The following is a 27,629-nucleotide window of genomic DNA, read 5'->3' as shown; positions in this document are numbered from 1 at the left end:
CTCTGTCCATAGTTCGTCAGGCACTCTATCAGATCTAGTCCCTTAAATCTATTTCTCACTTCCACTGTATTATCATAAGGAATTTGATTTAAGTCATACCTGAATGGTCTAGTGGTTTTCCCCACTTTCTTCAATTTAAGTCTGAATTGGCAATAAGGAGTTAATTTTAGGCTGAGTCAAATAATTATCTTGAGTTTCTGGAACATTGAATAGATCTTCTGGATCCTGCCATTAAGACAATAAGTTGTCCAAAGGTCAGATTCTTTGACTGAGAAGAATCTGAGAAGGCTGAGAAGTGCATAGGTCACACTTTCTCAATGATTTCCCAACTCTCTAAAATATAGAGCTCTCTTAGCAATACTGACTCCATTTTTATTTTACTTTCACATTGGTCTCCAGTCTTTGGACTGATAAGGATCTGTCTCCTTGAAAGGAAACATTTATTTTCTGCCTTTAGAAAGAAAAGGAAGGGGACAGTGTCTGCATTTGTTGCTGCTTTTGTTATATTTTATTTTTGTTTGTTTGTTTTTTGTTATATTTTATATTTGCATTTACTGCTTCTTAATTGCCTTCGGCTCAAAGTAACTTTTATGTCAAAGAATCATATTTAGAGGTGACATTTTGGTTTCCATTAAGTCCTTCCTCTTAGACCTTCACTCTGATTTAGATGACCTTGAGCACTATAATAATACCACATTCAATCTATAAATACTTATTAAACACATAATGCCAGGCAGTATAGGCTTCCCTGATAGCTCAGTTGGTAAAGAATCTGCCTGCAAGGCAGGAGACCCTGGTTTGATTCCTGAGTCGGGAAGATCCACTGGAAAAGTGATCAGCTACCCACTCCAGTATTCTTGTGCTTCCATTGTGGCTCAGCTGGAAAAGCCAGCCAGTATACTAGATCTAGGATATATTTTAAGAAGACACTATCTCTGACCTCACAGAGATCCTGCTCTACTGAGGAAGAAGGGAGCAAGTCAATAAACAGGCAATTACAATACATTGGAAGAAGTGCTATGGTCAGAGAAGGAGAAGGCTCTCTGGGGGTTTAGAGGAGGGGGAAATAACACAGTCAAGGGATAAGGAATGGGAGGTAGGGGAGAAGGCTTCTCAGAGAAATTGATGGAGTTTACCAGGAGAAAAGAGGGCTGAAATGTTCTAGGTAGAGAAAATAGCATTTGTAATGTGTTCCAGGGCATGACTTACTTAAGAAACTAAAATCAATTAACCTTAGATTTGTCAGTTCGGATCAGTTCAGTCGCTCAGTTATTTCTCATGCTTTGAGACCCCATGGACTGCAGCACACCAGGCTTCCCTGTCCATCACCAATTCCCAGAGCTTGCTCAAACTCATGTCCATCATGTCAGTGATGCCATCCAACCATCTTATCCTCTGTTGTCCCCTTCTCCTCCTGCCTTCAATCTTTCCCAGCATCAGGGTCTTTTCAAATGGGTCAGTTCTTCGCATCAGGTGGCCAAAGTATTGGAGCTTCAGCTTCAGCATCAAAGTTGTATATTGTCACCTTGCTTATTTAACTTATATGCAGAGTACATAATGCAAAATGCCAGACTGGATGAAGCACAAGCTGGAATCAAGATTGCAGGGAGAAATATCAATAACCTCAGATATGCAGATGACACCACCCTTATGGCAGAAAGCGAATGAATATTCAGGACTGATTTCCTTTAGGATTGAGTGGTTTGCCGGGGTCCAGCCCCAGCTGATCCAGGGTATTCGAAGGAGAGACGGCATAGGCGAGGGTCAGGAAACAACTGCTTAATTAAACTTTAATTAAGGATATAAAGAGTAATAGAATAAGGATAGCTCAGTGAGGAAATTCAGTGGAGAAAAGAGGCTGAGTAGCTTGGTTTACGCGGGAGACCAATAAAACTTCAAGACAAGAAGTTTGCACCACTTACGTAGGCCGCAGGCGTCCTTCCGTTCTCCCGAAGGAGAGGAGACACTGAGGCCTCCCCGGTCGGATCTTAGAAGCCCAGGCATAATTAGCAAGCATGGTGGGTTCCGCGCTCCAGATGGAGACTCAGCCAGAATTTGGGAGAGAGAGCGACATGGGGAGACCAAGTTTTGGTGAACAAGGCCTGCACTTTATTTTCCAAAGTAGTTTTTATACCTTAAGTTATGCATAGAGGATAATGGGGGAAGGGGTGGAGTCATGCAAGGACAGCAGTTCCTGGTTCTAATCTAAGCCAGGCTTTCAAACTTATCATATGCAAAAGTTCAGGTGATTGACATCATCTTCTGGCCCGGAGGCCTGTTAACATTTTAAGAAACTTATTTTTCTCTAAAGGTGATTATTCCAAAGTCAGGCACCAGCCTCCAAAAAAGCATTGGACAAAGCTGCATTTTACATTTCTATACACCCATTATATCAATCAATACACTGCCAAGGACACAGTAGGTAAGGAGTATGGAGACTTAGCAACAAACATTGGCCCAACAAATGAAAAAACCCTTCACCAATACAATTTCTAATCAGCCCATTATACTTATACTAATAGCTTTCTCACTTTTCTAAGGAACCTGTTTTTAGAAGGTTTAAAGCATCTCGTGCCTCTCACAGTTGGGAGGCTGTGAGCAATCACATGTGGCCAGACAAGCCTGTCAGGCAGGCTAAAGAACCTTCAGAGGAGTTTGTAGGTTGAAACACTCCTATCACTCCCAGGAATTATTATTAACTGGAGCTCTAAGTTAACTCCTTCTCCGAAAGAGGTGGTGGGGGACAGCCCCCCGTAAAGCCAGAGGTGTAGGTGAGAGCACAAAGTAGTAAAGTAGGCAGGCTCTGGTTATGGGGGTAGATGCTCGAGGATTTCCAGGGGGACTCCTGAGGCTCGATCCCGCCTTTGCGTATGTCAAGCCTCCTTCCTCATGACCTTTGCCATGGGCGGAGTGCCTCACGCCGGCCCCCAACAGTGGTTTGATCTCCTTGCAGTCCAAGGGACTCTCAAGAGTCTTCTCCAACACCACAGTCCAAAAGCATCAATTCTTCAGCACTCAGTTTTCTTTATGATCCAACTCTCACATCCATACATGACTACTGAAAAAACCATAGCTTTGACAAGACAGACCTTTGCTGGCAAAGTAACGTTTCTGCTTTTTAATATGCTATCTAGGTTTGTCATAGCTTTTCTTCCAAGGAGCAAGTGTCTTTTAAATTTCATGGCTGCGGTCATCATCTGCAACAATTTTGGAGCCCAAGAAAATAAAGTCTGTCACTGTTTCCATTGTTTCCCTATCTATTTGCCATGAAGTGATGGGACTGGATGCCATGAGCTTTGTTTTTTGAATGTTGAGCTTTAAGCCAGCTTTTTCACTCTCCTCTTTCACTTTCAGCAAGAGGCTCTTCAGTTCCTCTTCACTTTCTACCATAAGGGTGGTGTCATCTGCATATCTGAGGTTATTGATATTTCTCCCTGCTATCTTGATTCCAGCTTGTGCTTCCTCCAGTCTGGCATTTTGCATGATGTACTCTGCATAAAAGTTAAATAAGCAAGGTGACAATATACAACTTTGACATACTCCTTTCCCAATTTGAAACCAGTCAGTTGTCCCATGTCTGGGTCTAACTGTGGTCTCTTGACCTGCATACAGATTTCTCAAGAGGCAGGTAAGCAACCTTAGAGGCTTCTGGGTCACAAACAGCGGCCAGCCCTGTGAGGGGGTCATTCAGGCAAGAGAACTCTAGGCTTTTTGCCAGTTTCTGGGACACTGTGTGCCCAGTGGGGCCCATTCTGGACTCTCCAGGCCCTGGGTATGGTTCCACACAGAAAATAACATGTCTGTGAGAAAGATTCAAGATCTCAAAAAGCCTGTAAGAGAATAATGCTCAGCCATAAAAAGGAATGAAATACTGCCATTTGCAGCAACATAGATGGACCTAGAAATTATCTTACTAAGTGAAGTCAGATAAAGAGAAATATATGATATTACTTATATGTGGAATCTAAAAAAAGTGATACAAATGAACTTATTTACAAAACAGAAATAGACTGAGAGACACAGAGACAAACTTGAACAGGGGAGGAAGGGATAAATTAGGACTTTGGGATTAACACACACACACTACTATATACATATAATAATCAACAAGGACCTACTGTATAGCACAGAGAACTGTACTCAACATATTGTGATAACCTATAATGTGATCATCTTTTTTCAGAAAAGAATTTAAAAAAAGAATATATAGAAACACATATATGTGCTTCCCATGCAGTCCATGGGGTTGCAAAGAGTCGGACATGACTGAGTGACTGAACTGAACTGATGGGCTTCCCAGGCAGCATAGTGGTAAAGTATCCACCTGCCAACACAGGAGATACAGGAGACGCAGTTTCGATCCCTGCTTTGGGAAGATCCCCTGGAGTAGGAAATGGCAACCACTCCAGTATTCTTGCCTGGGAAATTCCATAGACAGAGGAGCCTGGTGGGCTACAGTCCATGGAGTTGCAAAAAGTCAGATACAACTGAGCATGCACACAGGCACACACATGTACTGAGTCATTTTGCGGTGCATATGAAACATTGTATATCAACTGTACTTCAATTTTAAAAAAGAAGGAAAAAAAGCCTAGAAGAACTTGTACATTTGCTTGCAGAAAGACTGCTGCTGCTGCTGCTAAGTCGCTTCAGTTGTGTCCGACTCTGTGCGACGCCAGAGACAGCAGCCCACCAGGCTCCCCTGTCCCTGGGATTCTCTAGGCAAGAACACTGGAGTGGGTTGCCATTTCCTTCTCCAATTGCAGAAAGACTAGAGGCTAATTAATACAAGTTTCCCAGCTGGAATTTTAGGCTGGAATTTTCCCAGCTCAGTTTAACAGTTGTGGATGAAAAAATTAATAGTCGATCTAAGAAAGGAATAGAAACTTTTATTAGAGCCAATCTGAGGATTCTAACCTGGGAGACAGTCTTTCAGAAAGCTCTGTTCCACCCGTTAGAGGTCAAAGCATAGTTACATAAGTTTTTGAGACAAATATACATCAAATGATGTATCATTGACAATTTACATAGTGCAGATCTGCACATACAAAGGAAGGAGTGGGTCATGTGTCCTCACCGCCCATTACAAGATTAAGAACCACGGCTATCTTTTAAGGAGGTCTGGTTACTGCACCACACACTCTCAAGGGGAGCAGGGAGACCCAAAGCTGCAAGGAAGTTTTTTGCTTAAATTTTTTCCTGTCTTGCCATAAAATAGGCATTTTATTTCATCACAGTGATAACTGATATCCTACTAATTAGAAATGTTGGTTCATTTTGTCCACTGGAAAAACCACACAAGATAAGAGCAGTGAGTTTCTACTTCATTCAGGGACAGTACTGAGGACTATGGCCCAGAAGACAGCCTCTCAGAGCCTCAAGGAACTGCTCCTAACAGGTAGGGGAGGGATCAGTATGTATACACATTTTTTGTGGAAAATTGTGTGTGCACGCACGCGCTCATTTGTGTCCAACTCTTTGCGACCCTGTGGGCTGTAGTCTCTGTCTATGGAATATTCCAAGCAAGAATACTGGAGCAGTTTGCCATTTCCTACTCCAGGGATCTTCCTGACCTGAGCGTCGAACTCGCCTCTCGGACATTGCAGACGGATTCTTTACCACTGAGCTTTGGGGAAAACACAGTAGTGAGGAAGGAAAAGCTTACTATTAATCACAAAGAAGAGATATCTCAAGGTAATGATTTTAGTGCTTATCTGTCTCTGTAAGGGAAGATGAAAGCCTCTGGGTCATTGAACTCCTTCCTTAGATATGCATCTTAACTACCTCGGGGCCCTTGCATCCAAAACACAGATTGCATCCTCCTGCTTTTCTATCCTGAGTTCCCCTCAGGGCGCACTGTCCCGGGGACTGCACGACCCGCTGTAAGTGGGGCTTGACTTAGCCCTTCATATAAGGAGATGATGAGTGACACTTTTTAAGAATAATTGTTATTGGGTATAGTTAATTTGCAATGTTGTGTTAGTTTCAGGTGTTCAGCAAAGTGAATCACCCTTACACATATAGCCACTTTTTTTTAGATTGTTTTCCCATACAGACCATTGCAGAGTACTGAGTTCATTCTGCTATACAGCAGGTTATTAGCTATCTATTTTATAAATTGTACTGTATATATGTCACTCCCAGTCTCCCAATTTATCCTCCCCACCACCTTATCCCCTGGTAACCGTAAGTTTTCTATATCTGTACTTTGTTTACAAGTCATAGGTACATCTTTTAAATAACTCAAAGGATAAAAGATATTTCTTTCTTAGAAGTCAGATTTATTCAGATATGATTTATATACAACATTCACTCTTGGAAGTATGCAGGTCAGTGATTTTTGACAAACACATTCAGTTGTGTAACTGTCTCCATAATCAAGATACAGAACATTCCCATCACCCCAGAAAGTTCTCTTGTGTCCCTTTATAGTCAACCCATAACCCTACTCCCAGACCTTGCCAACCACTTATGTTTTACGTCCTATAATTTTGCCTTTCCAAGAATATCACAGAAATGGAATCATATAGTATGTTTTGTTGTGAATATATATTTTCACTTCTTTTGGTTAAATACCTAGGAGTGAAACAGCTGGATAATATGGTATAGTGTTTAATTGTACCAGGAATTGTCCATGTGATTGAACCATTTTACATTCCCATCATCAGTGTGTGAGAATTCCAATACTTAGGTTCAAGACTTTGTTTTTAGCAATACTAATAAGTGTGTAGTGGTATCTCATTTTGACTTTAATTTGAATTTCCTAATCAAATTATTCTTTTTTAGTAAGCAATGTTTGTCTAGAGACACAGTGGGGTGTTTTTTTGTTTTGTGTTTTGGCCGTGCCACGAGGCATGCAGAATCTTGGTTACCCGATCAGGGATTGAACAGATGCCCCCTGCAGTGGAAACGTGGAGTCCTAACCACTGGCCAATCAGGAAAGTCCCTGGAAACACAATGTTTTAAAACTTGAGGCATCCTAGGTTGCTGGGGAGATCTTTCCTGGTCATGTGGCTGCAGGGGCATGCACTTCCTGCCTCTGGTCAGGAGAGGGCAGGAGAGGACAGAAAAAATGAGCTTCCCAGGTTTTGGACTGTCAGGGCCTGCATCAATAGTATAGAGATGCATTACTGCATTTTGGTTTTTCTCTCTGAACTGCTGAGAAGCTACCTCGTGAGACTTGACTCCCCAGATTAATCTTCTGACGTGATTCAAGGCCACACCTCTTAACCAACCTTATAAAATCCTAGGGACTGAGCTACCCAACTGAACCACATTGGTAGAATCCTTAATAAGTATACCCTCCAATGTCACGCATCAGAGCTTGTGTTAGGGAGAACCATAGGCCACTAAGCTGGTAAACTCTGTTCTTCTCCAACTTTTCAGGAGCTGAGAGAGACTGAGGCAGGTCTTTGTGGGCGACAAGTCTCCAGATTCCAGTCGGCTACAGGACCTCCTCTCTAGGACCTGGATGGGGGCAGTTCAGACGGGGCACGGCACAGATCTTCTGGGGCTGGGGCTTCCGGGTGCCCCCAAAGTTGTACTCCAACCTGAGCCCTGGGCTCCGCCCTGGCAGCTGGAACAAAAAGGTCCCGAGGAGGGTGGCAAACATCAGCAAGAGTTTCATCCAAGCCAGCTAGTCCCCTAGGCACACCTGATGCCCTGGAAGCAGAAGGAAAGGTCATGAGGCAGCAGGTGGTCCTTCAGGGGTCCCATCACACCCCCCACCCACAACCAGTGCTGCACCCCATACCTGCGGAGAATGGCGGGAAGATGTCCCTGACCACAAAATTTACATCCTTGTCCAGGAGGTAGCCAGGGTTGAACTGTCGGGGGCTCCGCCAACACTCAGGGTCACAGAGCACAGAGGCCAGGTTGGGCAAGATGATGGTGCCCTGCAGAGATGAGCTGGTGTAGCTCAAGGAACTCAGTTGACCCAGCACCCAACCCTGACGCTGGGCTGACATGAGCTCAGAGAACACTAGGTGGGCAGGCGAGAGTCGCCTGGGGCCAGGGAGCCCCAAAAGATTCAGCAGAGGGGCCCTCAAAGAAGTGAAGTTGCTGGGCATTACTCTCCTGGCTATGGGGCACCTACCTCCATCCTAAGACTCCCAGCCTGGGCTAGACACAGCTCCTGTCTCCGAGGAAGAGGGCCAGTGGCTGGTGGGCATGACCAGAGGGCACCAAGTCCTGCACAGGGCAACAAACAGTGGCGGTGTGTGTGCGTGAGAGAGAGAGGAGGAATGGAATGGCAGGCAGACAAAGGGTAAGGAAGACTGAGTAACGAGGCAGAGAGAGAAGAAGAGACAGAAAGCTTCACTCCTTAGAATTAGGGAGAGGAGAGGGTGACCTCTAACCCTAACCTGAGCCCTCACTCTACCTCAAAGAAGTGAGTGACTGGAAAGAGAATCAGACTGATCAGACCAGAGCAGATAGGAGCCAACACTTGCTGTTGGTGACTTCTGCTCCGTACCTTGCAGGCCCTGGGCTGAGCAAGAGGCCCAAGGGGAGCCAGGAAGGGGTTTGCTGTGGCCTCCGGGACCTGGGACACACAGCCCCAGGGCTCTGAAGCAGGCCTCCTATTCTGCGGTTCTTTAACCAACACCAGAGAATCAAACCGGTCATCCCTGGGGGACTAGAGAACTGGCCACCTGATTCTTGGTTTTGACAAAGACATCTTAAAATTAAAGACAAAAACTCAGCAGTTTGAAGCCTGCACACCAGAGAGAAGCCAATGAGGAATGCAGAACACAGAGAATGTGTATACTTGTAGAAGCCCTCTCCCCTCTTTCTTCAGTTGATCTACTGAAGCCTACAGGGAGGGGCCTGACCCTAGCCATCCAGACCAACAGGCGCCCAGGCCTTCTGACTCCAGGGCTTCAGGCAGAGGCTTTTGCACAGGAGGCACTTGCTCCTTCTGCTGCCTAAGCAGGCTGTTTCCTAGTTATGGTTCTGGGACTTCCACCCCACACTCTGTTTTCCCTTCCTGGGATGAAGAAACCCCTGCATTACGGCAGTTCTTAACAACCTCCTTTGGATGCAAAGGCTCCGGGCAAGACGCTCTTTTCCCTTCAGAGTTATTTATGTCCTGTTCTGGGTGATGTTCTGGACTTCTTGCAAAGTGGCTGAGAGACCTCAACTCGCGCGACTGGCTCAGACATAGCCAGTACTTACTCAACAAGGCCAACCCTCCCTCTCCTCCAAATTATAGAACCATCTGCCTGCTGGGTGCCTCCTGGGGACTCTAGCCCAACTTCTTCCCTGTAAATGGCAGCTTGGCGTTTATAATCAAATAGAATGTCTGAGGAGACGGGCTTGATTAGGGGCCGTCGCTGTTGTCACTGTCACGCGACTGTGGGAATGGTTAAGAACAGTTTAGGAGTCTCTGTAACATTTAATGATCTACTGCCAAGCTTTGAGTCTACTTTCAGGAGACATCTCTTGCCCAGGCTGGGAAAGCTGGATATTGATTCCAGGCTGTTAATGGTTCCCTGGAGCTCTTATCACAGAACAAACTCCTAGAATCAATTGGCAAGACAGGACTATTAATAAGGAAATTTCTAATGCCAGATGGCTTGAAACAGACCTGAACTCTAGTTCCCTCTTTTTCAATTTGACCTAATTTGGTATGACTCTTAGAGTCATACCTGGGGCCTCCTACCAGACTAACAGCAGAATGAGTTGATGACATGGTCCTATCCTTACAATCCAGGAGACATTTAACCTCTGAACCTAATGGTCAAATACTGCCAAGGACTGCTCAGTATTAGCCAACCTAACAGAACAATAGACAATGCAAAACATCTCCATCCAACATGCTGGCTCATTTACTTTACAAAAATGGGATTTTTGGAGCAATATGAATGGCAGGGAGTATGGTAAAAAGGACAAAAAAAAAGTTGGAATCAGAAGGACATGAATTAAACTCAGTTAAGTTTCTTACTGTGTGTTCGGGGCAGTTACATGAGCTCTCATAAGCTATCTGTTTAAAAAAAGAATAACAATAGCAACAACATCAAAAAGACAGGATTATTATGAAGAAGAAAGTACATGGAGGCAGGTATCTCAAGTCTGATCAAATTAATAAGAATTTAATGATCACATCCTGCCAGGCCCTTGCAATCAAGTCTGCCCTGAACCACGGTTGTAAGAGTTGAACAAAGATTCTCATGATGGAGAAGATTGGGCTTCCATACCTTCTCTCTCATCATCATTTCCATGGTGTACCATCTTGTACCATCCAGGCATCCAGCAAGAACAGGCTGGAGCATCAGTGCTGAGCCAAAGCCCCTTTCTGAGGGAAGGCTTGGGGCTCTAGCCATCACCTCCATGCACTGGGTGCCAAGATGAGAGACTCTGCAACATCTTTATTAAAATTGGCAACCTTACCATCTGTGCTTCTTTAAAATGACACCCCACTCCCCAAATGATTCTTGATACCTGGCATCCACTCCCCATGAAACCCTCTCTCCTTGAGGGTGGGCTGTCTATAGTGACTCACTTCTGGCAAATAGAATATAGCAAAAATCATGATATCATGTGAGATTAGGTTACAAAAAGACTAAGGCTACTGTCTTCTCACTTGCTCTAATGGAGTTCAGCTGTTTTAAGCTCCCCTCTGTAGATTCCCAATGTCAAGAAACTGAGGGTGGCCTCCAGCCGACTGCCCAGAATCAATCCTGAAGGTGTGGGACCTCCCTATGGAGCCTTCAGGGGAGAATGCAGCTGCAGCCCAACAACTTCATCATAGCGTCATGAGAGACACTGAATCAGAGCCATCTAGCTAAGCAGCACCTAGGCCCCTGACCCACAGACACTCAGATCTCTGACTCTCAGAAATGCTGTTGTTGTAAGTTGCTAAGTTTGGGGGTAATTTATTACATAGCAGGAAAGGCAGGCTTCCCAGGTGGTGCTAGTGGTAAAGAATCCACCTGCCAATATGGGAGATATAAGAGACACAGGTTCGATCCCTGGGTTAGGAAGATCCTCTGGAGGAGGGCATGGCAACCCACTCCAGTATTCCTGCCTGGAGAATCCCAGGGACAGAGGAGCCTGGTGGGCTACAGTCCATGGGGTCACAAAGAGTCAGACAGACTGAAGCAACTGAGCATGCAAAGAGAAGTAGACAGTTAATTCTTTTTTTTTTTTTTTCTGTTAAACAATGATTTTATTGCTTTAGTACAATACACAAATTTATGCAACCAGGACAGAGGCTGTGGATGACTCGTATTTCCAATTAGGGGGTAGGACTCGTTTGGTCTTGTAGTATCGAGCTAACCGGTGAATACAGCTCTCAATCAGAATCAGACGGAATTTAACATCTTTATCCTTTCTGTTCCTCTCAAGATGCTTCCGAACAGCAACAGCTTTCTTAGTTAAATGATAGAGATCCTCAGGGAGATCAGGAGCAAGTCCTTTGGACTTAAGAATTCTCAAGATTTTGTTGCCTGTCACAAAACGTACTTGTGCAACACCATGAGAGTCTCTCAGGATCACACCGATCTGTGAGGGAGTCAGGCCCTTCTTGGCCAGTTTGTAGATCTGCTCCTTCACGTCGTCAGAAGTGAGCTTCAGCCAGGTGGGGACGCTGCGGCGGTAGGGCAGAGCCGACTGGGACAGGCCCTTCCCGGGAGCGTGCACGCGACCCATGATGGTGGCGGTGTGGCAGCAAAAGGCGACAGTTAATTCAACAAACATCTTTTACTTAGGATCTGTATGACAGTCATTGTGAAGACTGAATGCTGTAGTGGACACAAATCCCTTAACACAGTAAGGCTTGGCAGAGAGCAGGTTATTAGTTATTAGAAATTATTAGAACCCATTTCATGGCAGAAATCTGTCTCAAGTTGGATCACCAGAGAGCTATAAACCTCAACTCCATCTTTTTCTTTACTCCATACAAAAATGTATTCATGTCAAACTTACATCATTTAAAATGAGTTAGAGGTTAAAATTAAAAAAAATAATAAAATGAGTTAGAGGTAAGAAGCTACCATTTGGAAAAATATTCCTGTGTCTTTTAAAAACTCCTACTTAAGGCACCACTCAATATATATTGTCTACTGGCCTTCAAAAGTGTGTTATGAATGATGATCTTCATAACTTCTTGGAGGATAAGCCAAAGTTTTCCTCATACACATATGCTTGCTTTTATTACATGAGAGTCATAACTAATTTGGATTTCCTCTTTAGCCTTGACCCCAGGGTAGCTCAGACTCAAGTTTATGTACATATACAGTAGCTGTTTTCAACCTAAATAGTTTTTAACTTTATTTCTCTATCTCTCCTTATTCAGTACTTGTCCTTTTAACCTCTAAAATCACTGAGGATGGTGATTGCAGCCATAAAATTAAAAGACAGTTGCTCCTTGGAAGGAAATCTATGACAAACCTAGACAGTATATTAAAAAGCAGAGACATTACTTTGCCGACAAAGGTCTGTATAGTCAAAGCTATGATTTTTTCCAGTAATCACATACAGATGTAAGAGTTGGACAGTAAAGAAGGCTGAGCACTGAAGAATTGATGCCTTCCAACTGTAGTGCTGGGTAAGACTCTTGAGAATCCCCTGGACTGCAAGGAGATCAAACCAATCAATCTTAAAGGAACTCAACCCTGAATATTCATTGGAAGGACTGATGATGAAGCTGAAGTTCCAATACTTTGGCTACCTGATGCGAAGAGCCAACTCATTAGGAAAGACCCCGATGCTGGGAAAGATCAAAGGCAAAAGGAGAAAGGGACGACAGATGATGAGATGGTTGGATGGTATCACCAACTCAATGGTCATGAATTTGAGTGGACTCCAGAAGATAGTAAAGGACAGGGAAGCCTGGTGTGCTGCAGTTCATGGGGTCACAAAGAGTTGGACATGACTTAGCGACTGAACAACAGCAGCCTCTTAACCTAATTATAAAATGAAAGAAACTAGACAGGCATTTCCAAGGATATAATACAAAATGCAGACCAAGCCTAAGGCACATAAAGTGCAAATGGCCTAAAAGTTTATAAGAAGGGTTAAGAAATACAAAACACCCATTTGGTGGAATATTATGCAGCCATTAATAGTGATGTGCACCAGTTGTGTTCATATTGTGGTCCTGGGACCCAAAGCATCACCACCACCTGGGAACCTGTTAGAAAGGTAAATTCTAAGGGCTCACCCCCAGTACTCTGGGAATGGAGCCCAGAAATGTCCATTTTGGGGCTTCCCTGGTGGCTCAGACAGTAAATAATCTGCGAGCAATGCGGGAGACCCAGGTTTGATCCCTGGGTCAGGAAGATCCTCTGGAGAAGAGCATGGCTACCTACTCCAGTATTCTTGCAAGGAGAAGCCTGGTAGGCTACAAGTCCATGGGGCCACAAAGAGTTGGACACAAGTGAACACTAACACTTTATTTCTTTCTAATGTACATTTTAGTAAGCCCTGCAGGTGATTCTGGAAGTTTGAGAACCAATACTGAAGAAGAATCAGAATAATGAGTTAACTGATGTGAAGGATTCAGAATTACATATTCAGCATAATCATAGATTTATAAAAAAATGTGGACAGGAAAGATTGGAAAGAAGAACATTAAAATATGTGCAGGGGTACTTCTGAACAGTGCAGAACATTTAAAAATATCCCTAAATGAGTATATTCTTTCACAATCATAACCCTCTTGTCTGGAAAGCCATAGATGGAGATGGATGCGTGGATGATTGACAGAGAGCCGGCAGACAGGCAGAAGCTGGAGCGGGTGGCTGTGCCGGGCAGGCTGCCCAGCGAAGGGTGCTTTCTGCAGGCGCTGGATCAGTCATGAGGTCACACGGGGGCCACCTACCTTGGGCACGGGGTGGCCATGCACACGAGTGGAGGTCACACACTGGCGCACGGCACCTATGCAGCACTGCTGAGGCACTGTGCCTCGTGGAGGAGGGCGCAGGTGTGGGGCAGTTACTTGTGGTCCTTGTAGCAGATGGCTCCGGAGGTGCCCAGCACTGCGTCCAGTTCCTGCTGCACCCTCTCTGCCGGCAGCTCCGCGTGGGTCCCAGGACAGTGCTGCAGCCCAGCCTCCCCACCGTCCTGGTCTGCACCCAGAGATCACCATGGAGACTCAGGGCTCCTAGGTCGCCCCACCTCACTCAGCCACCCTTGGTCCCAACAGTGACAGGCTCTCTCTAAGGCAGAGCTCGTGAACAAGATTTTGCAGGGTTTGCTTCTCCAGGGGTTCTGGAGGGAAGGAGAAGGATCCATATGTGAATACCCACTGTGTACCAGGTTTTCTATATACAAGGAGTCCTATGGAGTAGGAACGGTTTTCTCCATTTTACAGACAGGAAAACTGAGGTTGCGATCAGACAGGTATTCTGCTGAAGGTCACAAGACTGGTGGAACCAGGATGTGAACTTAGATCATGGCTAGTCGGTCCCTGAGAGAACTCTAGCCACATTTTCTTTGTGATCTTGAGTACAGGGCCTGGCACTTACAGGTACTGAATCAGTACTGAATGAGTGAAATAATACTGCCTCATCTCACACTGGTTCTAAGTGGTTGAATTACTTACCCAGGATCACTCACTAAGTAGCCAGGAATAGAAGTCCCCTCCCTGCCCCCTCTCCCCCTTCTAATTCAAAGCCATGAACACTTCCCACACCACAGGGGTCAGAGCAGGGCCCCCCTTCCCAGGACTATAGACCAAAGCCAGTGATGGGGGCCAGTGCCTTCAGCCCAGAGGCCCACAGCCCAGGGGCAGTCAGCAGGGTGTACCCATTGGCCCCCTTAACATGGATGGCTCCATGTTGGATCATGTAGATGAGCACCCAGTACAGAGTGGTGCCCGTGGTGTCAGTGCCTCCCAGAAACAGGTCGACCACCACCTGGATCAGGTTCTCTTTATTGAATGTGGAGACAGGGTCATCCGTGGCCTAGTGGGTAGGCGGTGGAGAGGGCAGCTCCAGGTCTGAAGCTCTCCTTTAACAGAGCCCTGGGGTCTCCCTGAGTGAGGCCTGGCCAGTCCCTAGACTTGTGACCAGAATTCTCTGGGTAGAGGGAACTGCCCCAGGGGTGCTGGCTCTGACGTCAGCTAGGTCCCCTGCTTCCCACCCTACCCATGTCTGCAGGAGCCAGCATTGGCCTGGGAGAAGAAGGGAGGAAAAACCCAAATGGCGGCTGCTTTGGCGTGCTCTGAAAGATTTGAGGCCAGGGTGAGGACCTGAGGCCATGGCTTTGAAATGAGATGCAGCTGGGAAGACTGCCCCTCTGTACCTCCCCCAACCCCATCCCTCCCCCTGCTCCGGCCCTCCCCGCCACCTCCAGCCTTCTGCAGCCCTCTCAGGCCCACCTTGATCTGGGCCAGGTAGCAGCTGATGAAGTCCTTGGAGGCCTCAGATGTCCTGAGTTTGTGCCTCCTGATCTCCCGGTGGGTATAGCCCCGCACAGCCTTCTGGTACCTAAACATCTCCTGGTAGGGGCCAGGAAGGCAGCGGAAGGCCCAGGGGAACAGGTCGTTTAGCTGTGGGGTAAGAGGCCTCCCCAGGGGCTGCTCAGGTGCTGGCACTGAGTCAGGGGAACTGAGAACGTTGCTGGGGATGCTGAAGGGGGCTGAGACCTCTGATGTGGGCATCCCAGGAGGAACCCAGAAACAGGCCCTGTGGCCCTCCTCCTGCCTAACTGACACTCACCTGGCTATGCCCTGGCTGAGGCCCCTGCCTGCATCAGACCCCCAGCTGTCCAATGACCCGCACATCTGCCTCCTTGACAAAGGCCAGGCCAAAGTTGATGGCTTGAATCAGTTCCTGGAAGAAGGGATCCTCCGAGAGGAAGTGGTGGCTGAACACGAGAGCCCCAGTGACTCTGGCCATGGATCTGACAATGGGTGCCTGAGAGTCAAAGGGTCCACCTGAGAGCAGAGGGGCAGGGCTCAGAGTGAGGAGGCAGAGAGCACTGCACCGAGCGCTTCTCCAGGCTGTATATGGCTGCTCATTGCATCATTCGTTCATTCTCAGTCCTCAGTTGTTCACTCAGCAAATGATTACTGAGCACCATCTATGGGCCAGGCTTCGTGATACAGGTGCTGGGTTTGCAAGGAGAGGTATTGGAGACACACACCACTTTAAACACACTAGAATGTGGGGCAGGTGTGTCCCAGCTGGGAGCAAAGGATGCAAGGACCTGGGATTCGGGGACGGCTGCTTAGCAGGTGATGTCAGCCAGGTCTGAGAGGAGCTGGGGTTTCTCACAGGGAGGGAAGGGGTGTGGATTAGGATATTCTAGAGGAGGAAGAGCATGTGCAAAGGGTCTGTGGTGTAAAAGGCCGAGATGTTGGGGGAGGACATTTCCCCATCTGTAGAGAAAGGCTTCAGGCTTCCCCAAGGACTGGACATTCTGGGCCTGTGTCCACCCACCTGCCCACACTATAGAAATTCCTGATTTACTGATGTAGCATAAGTCCCCTCCTGGACCTGCAAAGGGTCCACTCCTCTACACTTGCACACGCACACACACACACAGTTCAGCCTCCCTGCAGGAGTGTGCTGCGTGCTGCGGGGATTGGGGGGCTGTCCAGGCTGCTCCTCATCCTGTTCCCGGTGGAAGGCCTTGACCAGCCCTGCTGCCTCTTCCTGCAGCCTCAGCTCCAGCGCCAGCAGGTCTCAGCCCAGCCCCTGCAGCGCGGCCAGGCAGAAGCATCTCTACTGCAGCCATGTGTGCCCATTGCTGCAGATGACCCCTGGGCCAGGGGTGCAGCACATCCAGCAGTCCCTCCCACCCTCCCTGGCCAAAGCTGCCCAGCTCGCACCCAGATGGGGAGGATAGACCCCTGGCGGCCTTCCCAGTCAGCTCTGGGATGGTGCTCTGGCTGGCCAGCCGGCCAGTGAGGGGCATCTGAGGCTCATGGGATCCGTGAGCTTGGTGCCGTCCAGGCTCAGCTGTGCCCTCCTCCCAGGCTGCCAACCTGATTTTACCTTTAAGAGTCCCCATAGGAACTGGAGGAGGAGATAAAGAAAGGAAGGGAGGACAGGGCCTGGAGGGGAGAGCAGGGGGCGGAGGGCATTCGCTGAGCCAGGTGCTGTACTGGGCACCTTTGGGTGTGTGGCTCACTTAACCTCCCCCCTGCCCTGTCCCTGGGAGGCGAGAGCAGTCAGTCTCCCTATCTAACAGATGGGTACACTGAGGGACAGAGAGTGAGTGCCTCATCTGGAGTGGAGCTGAAACGACCCAGGTCTTTTTAACCCCCAGAGCTGGTTCCTCCCCATGCCACCCCCGCCTCTCACACAGGGTTATCTGAGGAGACCTGAGTCCTCCCAGCAGGTTCCTCCATGTCAACAATTCTGGGTCACCCCACTGGACCCCTGTGTGCAGTCACCACCCAGCCACCCCTTCCCCAGCAGGGAGGGCAGCCTTGCCTCTTTCTCTAACTAGGTCCTGGAAGAGTGGGGTGAGGGGCCAGCCTGAGAGCTGCTCTGAGTGGGAGACCAGGGCTTCTTTCACCGCCTGGAAGCTGCACAGCACCACCACCGGCGTGGGGCCGACCCACACTGTGAACACGTGGCTGTGAGTCTGGGCCAGCTGCAGAGAGACGGGGTCTCAGGTTGCAGAGACAGCTCAGCTGACCCCATTCTCTGCACCTTCCTTTTGGCATGAATCCCCTCCTTCTCACACCCAGTACTCACCTTCTCAGAGCACTCACCATCCATTTATCAGATAAGCCAAACCCCGGGTTCCCACAGCGGGGGTGCCAGCGGGGGTTACATCACAGGCTCCCTGTGGGCTTAGCATAGTCAGGGTCCAGCACTTACACACGTGGTGTCTGATCGTTGAACCTCAACAACCCTGGGAGTTGGGTATGTTCTACCCATTTTACAGATGATATTAAATTATCACTGTACTTTCTCCAGAGCTTAGTGTCCAGTGTGGCCTTTACACAGATTACTTTAGCTTTAGCACACCATCAGTGTGTATATGAGGCACGTATTTTATGACAATGGAGGCCAGGGAATTCCCTAGTGGTCCTGTGGTTAGGATTCCACGCTCTCACTGCTGGGGGCCAGATTCGATTCCTGGTGGGGGAATGAAGATCCCACAAGCTGCTCAGCACAGCCAATAAAAAAAGAAGAAGAGGAAGAAGAAAGACAAGAAAATGGAGGCCAATAAAGAAAGTGAAAGACCAGAACCTCACACCCAGGACCCATGACTCTCAATGCAGTGCTTTTCGGGGAGCCTGGGAATCATGGTTATCGCATATCTTCAACCAGAATTTTAAAGAATACTTAGTTGTCATCGATGAGAGTTGAGCCTTGTCATGCAGAAGGGAATTGTCTCCAGCCCTCCAGCTCTCATTGGAAGTATGGACTGAAGCTGAAGGTGAAGCTCCTATACTTTGGCCACCTAATGCGAAGAACTGACTCATTCGAAAAGACCCTGATGCTGGGAAAGATTGAAGGCAGGAGGAGAAAGGTATGACAGAGGATGAGATGGTTGGATGGCATCACCGACTCAATGGGCATGAGTTTGAGTAGGCTCCAGGAGTTGGTGATGGACAGGGAAGCCTGGCGTGCTGTAGCTCATGGGGTCGCAAAGAATCAGACACAACTGAGCGACTGAACTGAACTGAACTCCAGTTCTCAGCAACAAATCAGTTTTGGCCTGGATTTCAAACCCCTCTCCTTGCAACAGAAGCCCTTCTACTGGTGGGATCCACCCAACCCAGAAAGGGCCTTAATGCCACAGCATTACTTGAGTATACCCTTGGGGGTCCCAATCTCCCCAATTCCCAACCCAAGTGGCTTTTCAGAAAATGGCTTCCAGCCACAAACAGCACCGCCTTGGAGCAGAGTCTGGTGAAAGAGTGTTCTCCATCTCGTTACGTTGGCAGTGGAGCTCTGCCTCAGAATCCTCTTGGCTGAGCTCTGGGCAAAGTCCTTACACTCTGTTTGCAGTCTCCCAACAGCCCTGCACTGGATAGATGAGGAAACCAAGGCTCGAGGCCATAACGTGAGTGAACGGCAGGAGCAGGATGCACCCTGATGTGTGTCTGAGCCCAGTTCCTTACTTCTAGTGTCCCTGGGCTGAGGGGGAGGGTCCATGTGCTCACCCCTCCGGAGGGCCTCCAACTCAGGACAGATTCCCTACCTGGAGCAGCGTTGCTGGGTGCAGCTGAAAGCTTAGTTGCCACAGGTTTCCAAGGATGGGGAAGGGGAAGGGACTAGGAGGAAGGTGGTTCCTTTCCCAGTAGATGATGCCGAATTTCAGGAGCAGGAAGGAGGCGGCCAGTAAAGCCAGCCAACTGAGCAGGGGGCGCATGTTGGGCCTGCACCCCCCTCCCCTTGGCCTCCAGCCCTGGCTGCAGTGTGCCCCAGCCGTTTCTTTAGTCCTCCCTGGCCACCCTCTTCTCTCCACTGCCTGACCTCTGCTTTTATGCCAGCACTCTCAGGCAGTGTCATGAAGGGAGGCAACCCCAGGAGTCTTCTCATAATGGAATAAATCCATTTGGTCACACTGGTCACACCCAGCCTGCTACTCAGCAGGGCCATAGGGCTCTGGCCTGCAACAGGTTGGGATACCTTCACTCCCAGAGCAGCCTCACCCCTGGCCCGTGAAGCTCAGCCCCTCTCAGTTGACTGCCCAGGTCAATCCAAGGAAGATGGGGCAGTCACTGGCTGCGGTATGGTCTCCCCGCAGGAGATGCTCTTCTGGCTCAGCACGACGCCAACTGGGCTTGACTGTCTTGCTCCCCTCTGCCCAGGTGCTAAGCAGCCTCTCTGGAGGCCCCACCAACCTCCCAATCCCAGCCCCATCCTCTAGCCAGCTGGGACTCTTTACCTGCCCAGGGGTGACCACGTTTGTCACTTGTCGCATTCTGTAACCTCTGCTTTTATCTCAGCTATCCTGGAGTCAGATGGTGAAGTCTAAATCCTAGTCCTCCCCTCACTGGCTGGGGACCTTGGGCAAGTTTTCAGCCTCCCCTGCCTTGGTTTTCTCATTCGTACGATGGAGATGTTAATTTTAGGCATGGCCTCAGAGAATTGTTGTGCCAGGTGTAGCAGGAAATAAATGGTATGCTCGAGTAAACTGAGGATAGTTTAATGAAGAGATGATGCAGGGAGCTTAAATCAGGTTCTCTGTGAACCTAGAGGGGTGCGATGGGGTGGGAGGTGGGAAGGAGGTTCAAGATGGAGGGAACATATATATACCTATGGCTGACTCATGTTGATGTATGGCAGAAACCTGCACAATATTATAAAGCAATTATCCTCCAGTTGCAAATAAAAGTTAAAAAAAAAGATTTACAATGGTGTGTGGGCAGGGGTTAGGGGAATCACAAGGCACAGTGCAGTGCTCAGGGCAGCCACGTGGGGGAGTCCTGCCCACTAGAGAGGAGAAGGGCCTTGATTAATGGGTGCAGACTTTGAGTTCAGGAAGATGGAAAAGTTCTGAAGATGGATGGGGGAGATGGCTGCACAGCAGTGTGAATGTACTTAATGCCACTGAACTGTACACTTCAAAGTGATTTAAATTGTAAGCTTTATGTTGTGTACATCTTACCCCAATTTTTTAAAAAAAGTCAAGGGATGGAGATGTGAGCAGATCCTGGAGCCCATTGTTTGGTGGAGACCCCCCAGCAACTCTTGGTGGGTCACTGACCAGAGCTCTGGCCTTCAGTAGTGGGATGTAGCTGTTTATGGCAACCCTGCAGGAAATAAATACCCCATCCTCACTCTGCCCCACCCTCTGATGTCTCTAAAGTAATGTGCCTCCCAGTCTCCCATTGGTCAAATCCAATTAAAAACTGTAGAGCGAGAAACCCAGTAGCAAATGTAAAGTTGTGCTGCTGCTTTGGAAACAATCTAGTCCCAGATGGTTCGTCACAGCTGTGTGATCCAGCAATTCCACTCTCTAGGCATACACCCAAAAGAAATGAAAACATGTGTTCACACCAAGATGTGTACCCAAGTGCTCACGGCAGCATCATTTGTAACAGCCCAAAATGAGGAATGGTCCTCAGACCTCACTCTGCATGTGGAAACTCTTCACTACCTCCGTCCCCACAGTCAGGGCTTCTTCATGTCTTATGCCTTCATTCACACAGTTCTCTCTGCCTGGAGGCCCTTCTCACATGTCTCCTCCTCTGGAAGTTTCATCTGTCTTCAAGGACTATCTCATCTGGATATAATGACAAGGGTGCTCCCCCCACAGGACTGTTAGGAGGATGAGCTGAGACAATGCGAGATGAAAGTGCTTGTGAATAATGTACATGCCAGTACAAATATTGTCACTGCTGCAGTTTCCACAAAACTACTGCCTTCTGCTTTTTATACATTGCCTTCCCCTCTCCAACATGTCATATTCCTTCTTTCTCAAATTATTGCTTAAGAGATTAAGTGTTAGTGTGAAGTTGCTCAGTTGTGTCTGACTCTTTGCCACCCCATGGACGATAGCCAACCAGGCTCCAGGTCCATGGGATTTTCCAGGCAAGAATACTGGAGTGGGCTGCCATTTCCTTCTCCAGGGGATCTTCCCAACCCAGGAATCGAACCCAAGTCTCCTGCATTGCAGACAGACGCTTTACCATCTAAGCTACTAGGGAAGCTTAAGAGATTACACTTCTCTAAATGCCTCTCGAGCCAACCTCCCTAGTCTCTATCCACTCGCTCCAGACACCCAACCATCACCCACGATGGTCTTCATCTTGCTCTGGCTTGACTCCTTGGCTCTGCTAACTAAGTGTGCATCCACTCCCGTTTTTCTACAATATGACATGTTCCTAAGGGCAGATGCCTTATCTCCCCCTCTTTGGGTTTCTCCAACAGTGTCACCCGATTGCTCAGAGTCCCGAGTTGCCATTAGGTGATGTGGACTCACTAACAGAAGGACTGGTAGCCCCCGAGGCCAGTCCCGTGGCACTTAACGTTCCTGTGTGTGAGCAACCAGTGTTCCCTGCATGAGCGCTCCTCCGTGGTGGTCCTTCCTCACATCTAGACTTCAGCTTCATTCCCTTCTCTCCCTACTGCAGTTGGGGGGGAGGGCTTGCAGTACCTCACATGTAACCTGGTAGACTCTTCTGAGTGAATTCAGGTGGTTTTGGTGGTTTGGGCGTGTGAGGATGGTGTTCTGGGGGTGGCTGGGGTGGGTGGTGCTGGCAGTCATGAGGGTTTTAGTAGAGGCTGTTGCACAGATGCAGGGAGTTGGTCAGTGGCTGTGGCGGTGGCTCTGGTTTTGGAGACGGTGGTAGGATAGGAAGAGGGGTCTGCCATCTGCCTTGTGACCCACTGACCACATTCCAGTCAGGTCCAGATATATTCTGGGTGTCTTGGCTAGGAATGTTTCTCAGAGCCTCCTCGACATCAGATATATCCTTTGAAGCGTTTTATTCAAGAGACAGGCAACCTCCCCCTGATGGGAGATTGCCTGATCAACATTCCTAAGTGTGTTGAACTTTGACAAACTCCCCTCCCTCCCCAACTAACCCCCTGGTTCCGGAGGGGGGATGTGGCTCCTGGAAGAGACACACCCAGCACAAGGGCCCAGACTGCTGTCAGATTCTAGGCATGGCGGGCCCAGGGCACCAACCTGTTTCTCAGTGCTCAGCCAGGCCCTCAGTGTTGGGTTGTGGGGTGTGGGCTCCCCAGTAAGATGGAGGAAGGAGATCCACATGGTTCTCACTTAGAAGGAAGTTTCCACGCAGAGTGTCTGACCCTCAAGTTGTACCTTCCTAGCTGGCCTCCATATGATTCCAGTCACCATCGCCACCCAGGCTATCAGGCTCCCTGCTTCCTTGAATCAAGATTGCTGGGAGAAATATCAATAACCTCAGATATGCAGATGATACCACCCTTATGGCAGAAAGTGAAGAGGAACTAAAAAGCCTCTTGATGAAAGTGAAAGTGAAAGTGGAGAGTGAAAAAGTTGGCTTAAAGCTCAATATTCAGAAAACAAAGATCATGGCATCCAGTCCCATCACTTCATGGGAAATAGATGGGGAAACAGTGTCAGACTTTATTTTTTTGGGCTCCAAATTCACTGCAGATGGTGACTACAGCCATGAAATTAAAAGACACTTACTCCTTGGAAGGAAAGTTATGACCAACCTAGATAGCATATTCAAAAGCAGAGACATTACTTTGCCAACAAAGGTCCGTCTAGTCAAGGCTATGGTTTTTCCAGTGGTCATGTATGGATGTGAGAGTTGGACTGTGAAGAAGGCTGAGCGCCGAAGAATTGATGCTTTTGAACTGTGGTGTTGGAGAAGACTCTTGAGAGTCCCTTGGACTGCAAGGAGATCCAACCAGTCCATTCTGAAGGAGATCAGCCCTGGGATTTCTTTGGAAGGAATGATGCTAAAGCTGAAACTCCAGTACTTTGGCCACCTCATGCGAAGAGTTGACTCATTGGAAAAGACTCTGATGCTGGGAGGGATTGGGGACAGGAGGAGAGGGGACGACAGAGGATGAGATGGCTGGATGGCATCACTGACTCGATGGACGTGAGTCTGAGTGAACTCCAGGAGTTGGTGATGGACAGGGAGGCCTGGCATGCTGCGATTCATGGGGTCGCAAAGAGTGGGACACGACTGAGCGACTGAACTGAACTGAACTGAACTGAACTAAGGCCAAGAGTGGACAAAACTCAGACTCCTGCCTCTTGTTCCTCTAGGAACAACTCAAATCAGCTAAAGATGTCTTAGCTAAGCACCTTCCCTGTGTGAGGTGTTTGCACATCGAATCCCTAAACCAATTCTTTCTACAGTACTGTGGAGGATGCTCCACTAAGCAGTTATGGTACAGAATCCCCAGAGAAAGAAAATCAAGCACGGCTTTCTTGACATAGAGAAGCCAGTTTTGGCCTAAGCCATCTTATAGTCTAAGCCTGGCCACAACACTGGCCCTTGAACAGATTTCAGTAATTAAGGATCTACAAGGAACAAAAGAATACAGAAACAAACAAGTGTTATCAGGCAAGAGAAGAACAAATAGCACTGGTAATATATGGGTTGTAAAGATTCCCAGCTCTGGGTCTCTGTTTTGATGGTAAACACTAGCCTCAGGGGCTCAACCACCAGATCAATGGAAGCCCCAGGGACCATGTTGTTGCCCTTTTCTGACCCTCGTGACTTTAGTCAACTGAAGCTTGGACTCTGAGGACCACCCAAGCCCCTTCATGAATCTGCATGTATCCTTAGCTTAAATTTCCCCAGTTTTGCTCTTGAGGAGACACTGCTTCGGGAAAGATCTCACACTGTTCTCCTTACTTCTGCAGTTAATACCTCCTTCTCCTCTCCTGCTCTTTGGCTTGGGTTGTATCTTTTGGCTCTACAGCCACCACAAGGCAAACCCAGGTTGGGCTAACGTTCACTGCTTCTGCTTCACGGATGAAGAAAGAAAGGATGAACCGATTTGCTCAAGAAAGTGGTAGGGCTACGATTCTAACCCAGGTTTCTGTCTCCAAGTTCAGTTTTCTTTTTCCACAGCTGTCTCCTATCTGGGAGGATGCCAACACACTCAAAATGAAGTTTATTAAAGGCCAGGAGAAAAACAGAAGTGAGAATCTCTGAGCCAGTCACACTTCCAGAGGTCCTGATGCAGTTGTAGAGGCCTCCCTCACAGGACCAGGCTGGCCCCAGGCCTGCCGCTGCACCCAGAAACCCTTTCTTCGGAACTAAGATGCCCTTTCCACTCACTCTTCCTTTCTCTGCGTTCCCCCATCCAGGGGGACTGCCTTCCAAGGCTTTTGAAGGAACAGTGGATAAGGACTACATATCACAGCCTCGGCTAAGGGGCCTGTGCCCCAGGCAGGAGCTATTTCCCCAAACAGACTGCTCCCTGCAATGTGACAGATGTCAGATAAAAGACTGCTTTCATCTCGAGATCCGCCCAAACCCGGGCCTAACCTGCACTCAGGACCTGGAGGGTGTTCCCTTCCACACACACATTCCACAGGCACCAGCAAGTTCTGGGCTTTCTGTAGCCCCAGCCCCACCTCTCCCTCTACTCTAGAAGGGAGGAGACAAAAATAAGGAGGAACAGAGACCACTGGATATAAAAGAACTGGGAAGAGGTGAGGGAGGAGAGGTCCCTAACTTTATCTCTGTATACAGGAACAAAGAGAGGGACTTGTGCTTCTTATATTTGTTTTGAATTTGCACAATGCACCTAGTGCCTACTGAAAGTGAGTGGGAACAAAAGCAGTGGGCTCTGGGTAGTTAAGGGAGGTCCTCAAAGAACTGGAGCTATTTCAGGGAAAGGTTGGGAGACCCCTGGATCCCTAACTAAAGGAGGGTCAGACTCAGAGACCAGACCCAGGCAACCTGGGCAAAGGCCAGCCTTCAGGGACATGCCCTGCTTTGCATGTTATAATAATAATAATTGTGTCTCTTTCATTTTCCAAAGGATCCCTGTTTGACCACTCCCCACGAACAGCCTCCAGCCTCAACTCTGAAAGTCTCCAGGCTTTGCAAGTGGGGAAATGATGACATGACATCTCACTGCAATGAAGTCTCAGCCTTGGGAATACTATTGAGTGTTCCAGTTCCCAAAGGGAGTTGTTTTCTTTCAACCTCAATTTGAAGAGGGTGAGTGAAGCTGCAAAAGACACTCCCATGCCACTGTTTGCCCAGGTGTAGGATCCCAGGGTCAGGAGGAGGCTTGGTGTCTGAAGAGCATGGCAAAGGGCAGTCAATGCCCTCCCCACAGGAAAGCACATGGGCACACCCACATCCAGTACCCTCTGCCTCCACGGAGCTCCAGGGGCAGGTGAATTATTCACAAAATGGACCAATGTCTTTATTATACTCAGCCTATTCCTTCCATGCAAGCAAGATTTAGGAAAGCTTTTATTAAAAACACCAAATGTATTTTAAATGGTCAAACGGAAAGATCCAAAATCTTATGAAGGACACTGGAAATGAACTGGGACAGACGTCCTGACAGCGCCTGAGCTTCCTGTCAGCTGGAGTGAGTGGAGACACACTGTGCTCCAGAAACTCCATCAAGAAGCCAAGAGTTTTCCCAGCAGCAGATCCTGAAAGGGGTTTCCTGAGTCTGCCACCTAGTAGACAAAGTTGTCAACAGAGATTTTCTGGAAGATGAGCAGCTTTCCGCATGGGCCCAACTCTGAGGGTGACTCCAATACTGACCAAGGACGAAGTATTGAAAGCAGAGAGAGGTGCTCTCTCTGTGGATACAAGGTGGCTCGCCTCAGGCAGTGTGATTTACGGGGAAAACCTGGCCATACCTAGGAATGGGTGGCATCACTTATCTCAGGCAAGCGTCGTTTTGCTTATCTACCTATGAATGCCAGTGGTTGTATCACATGGTGTGTGGCCAGGTCGGAGTGCCTATAGTCCTGATCAACTGCTGAGCTCCCAAAGGAGGCACCAAGGCTCCTCTAGGCAAGTAAAGAATCCACCTGCCAATGCAGGAGACACAGGAGATGTGGGTTTAATCCCTGGGTAGGAAAGAACTCTTGGAGAAGGAAATGGCAACCCATTCCAGTATTCTTACCTGGAGAATGCCATGGACAGAGGAACCTGGCGGGCTAGAGTCCATGGGGTTACAAAGAGTCGGACACAACTGAAGCGACTGAGCACAACACAGCTCTAGGGAAAACCCTTCTATTGATTGCTTCAAGATTTTGGCCTCTGTGAGGCAGCTTGGTGGGCTAGTCTGGACAGTTTGGGGCAGGGAACTCCTGTGGCTAGTCTCAGGGGGTACCCAGAGGCCTTTTTGGAGTGGCCCTGGGCTCACATCCTTGTATTAGATCTTTAGATCTTTCCACACTCAAGGTGAGAAGGCATGACCTCACGGTAAAGAACACTGCTGACAGGAGGAAAGGGTATCTGTAGAGCCCAGGGCAGAGCTGGTCCAGGCACCTCCCGGGTGATGAAAGATGCTGGCTGTTCTCTGGTGCTGGCTGCCTGGATCAAGAGCAGAGGATCACAGAGGAGGGAAGGAGGGGAAAAGAGAGACAGAGAGACATTGTTTCTTCTTTTTCAAAGCTACCTGTGTCTGTTTTTGATCTCCAGCACTCAACAGATTTCCCAGCCCTTAATGAATGCTCCATAAATAGTTTGGGGCTAGGTGGGGGTGGGGGTGGAGGTGGGTGGGAAGAATCTGGTAGAAGCTAGAGTTCAGGTATTGGGAAGCTGGGAGGGAAGAGCAGCTTGGTCAGTAACATGGGAATGAGAAGTGAGGGCTCGCGATCCTTGAGGGCTTGGAGGGAAGGTCTCTCACAGGCCCCCGGGAAAGGGACACGTTTTCTGCCATCAGTGGTTAGACTAGCCCCCAGGACCGCAGCCTACTAGATTCTTTGTCAAGGACACAGAGGAAGCTCAGGTTCTGTCAGGACATCTGTCCCAGGTCAGAACAGTGTCCCTCATCCCTAGAACCAACTGTTCTGGGCAAGGTGAGTGTTTCTGCCCCAACAACTGAGTGCCCACAGTGCCTCCCTGGCTGGCACTGGGGCGGTCCCAGGTGGGAGATGGGGCTTCTCTTTAGGAAGGGGGCTGTGGGAGACCAGTTCCCAGTGCTGACAGTTCTCACTTGGCAGCAGCTGGCTTCATCTTCCTATGCTGAGTCCACCTGAGAGGGGTGGGTGGGAGTTGGCCTGGGCTCAGGTGGGAGACAGCAGCAGGAGCGGGAGAAGCTCCCAGGGAA

General features: G+C 48.4%; 1 protein-coding gene and 1 pseudogene across 1 annotated transcript; both read right to left on the bottom strand.

The window, feature by feature from the left end:
- Positions 1–6,547: 6,547 nt before the first annotated feature.
- Positions 6,548–16,587, bottom strand: LOC102414222 (annotated as a pseudogene).
- Positions 11,137–11,658, bottom strand: LOC102396873 (40S ribosomal protein S13-like). The gene has a single exon (XM_044944170.2). The coding sequence runs from the start codon at positions 11,647–11,649 to the stop codon at positions 11,194–11,196; it is 456 nt and encodes a 151-aa protein (XP_044800105.1). The 5' UTR covers positions 11,650–11,658; the 3' UTR covers positions 11,137–11,193.
- Positions 16,588–27,629: the final 11,042 nt, after the last annotated feature.

The sequence above is a fragment of the Bubalus bubalis genome, chromosome 1 (assembly GCF_019923935.1).
Source record: "Bubalus bubalis isolate 160015118507 breed Murrah chromosome 1, NDDB_SH_1, whole genome shotgun sequence".
In the NCBI taxonomy this organism is placed as follows: domain Eukaryota; kingdom Metazoa; phylum Chordata; class Mammalia; order Artiodactyla; family Bovidae; genus Bubalus; species Bubalus bubalis.
This window is presented reverse-complemented; position numbering and strand designations above follow the sequence as displayed.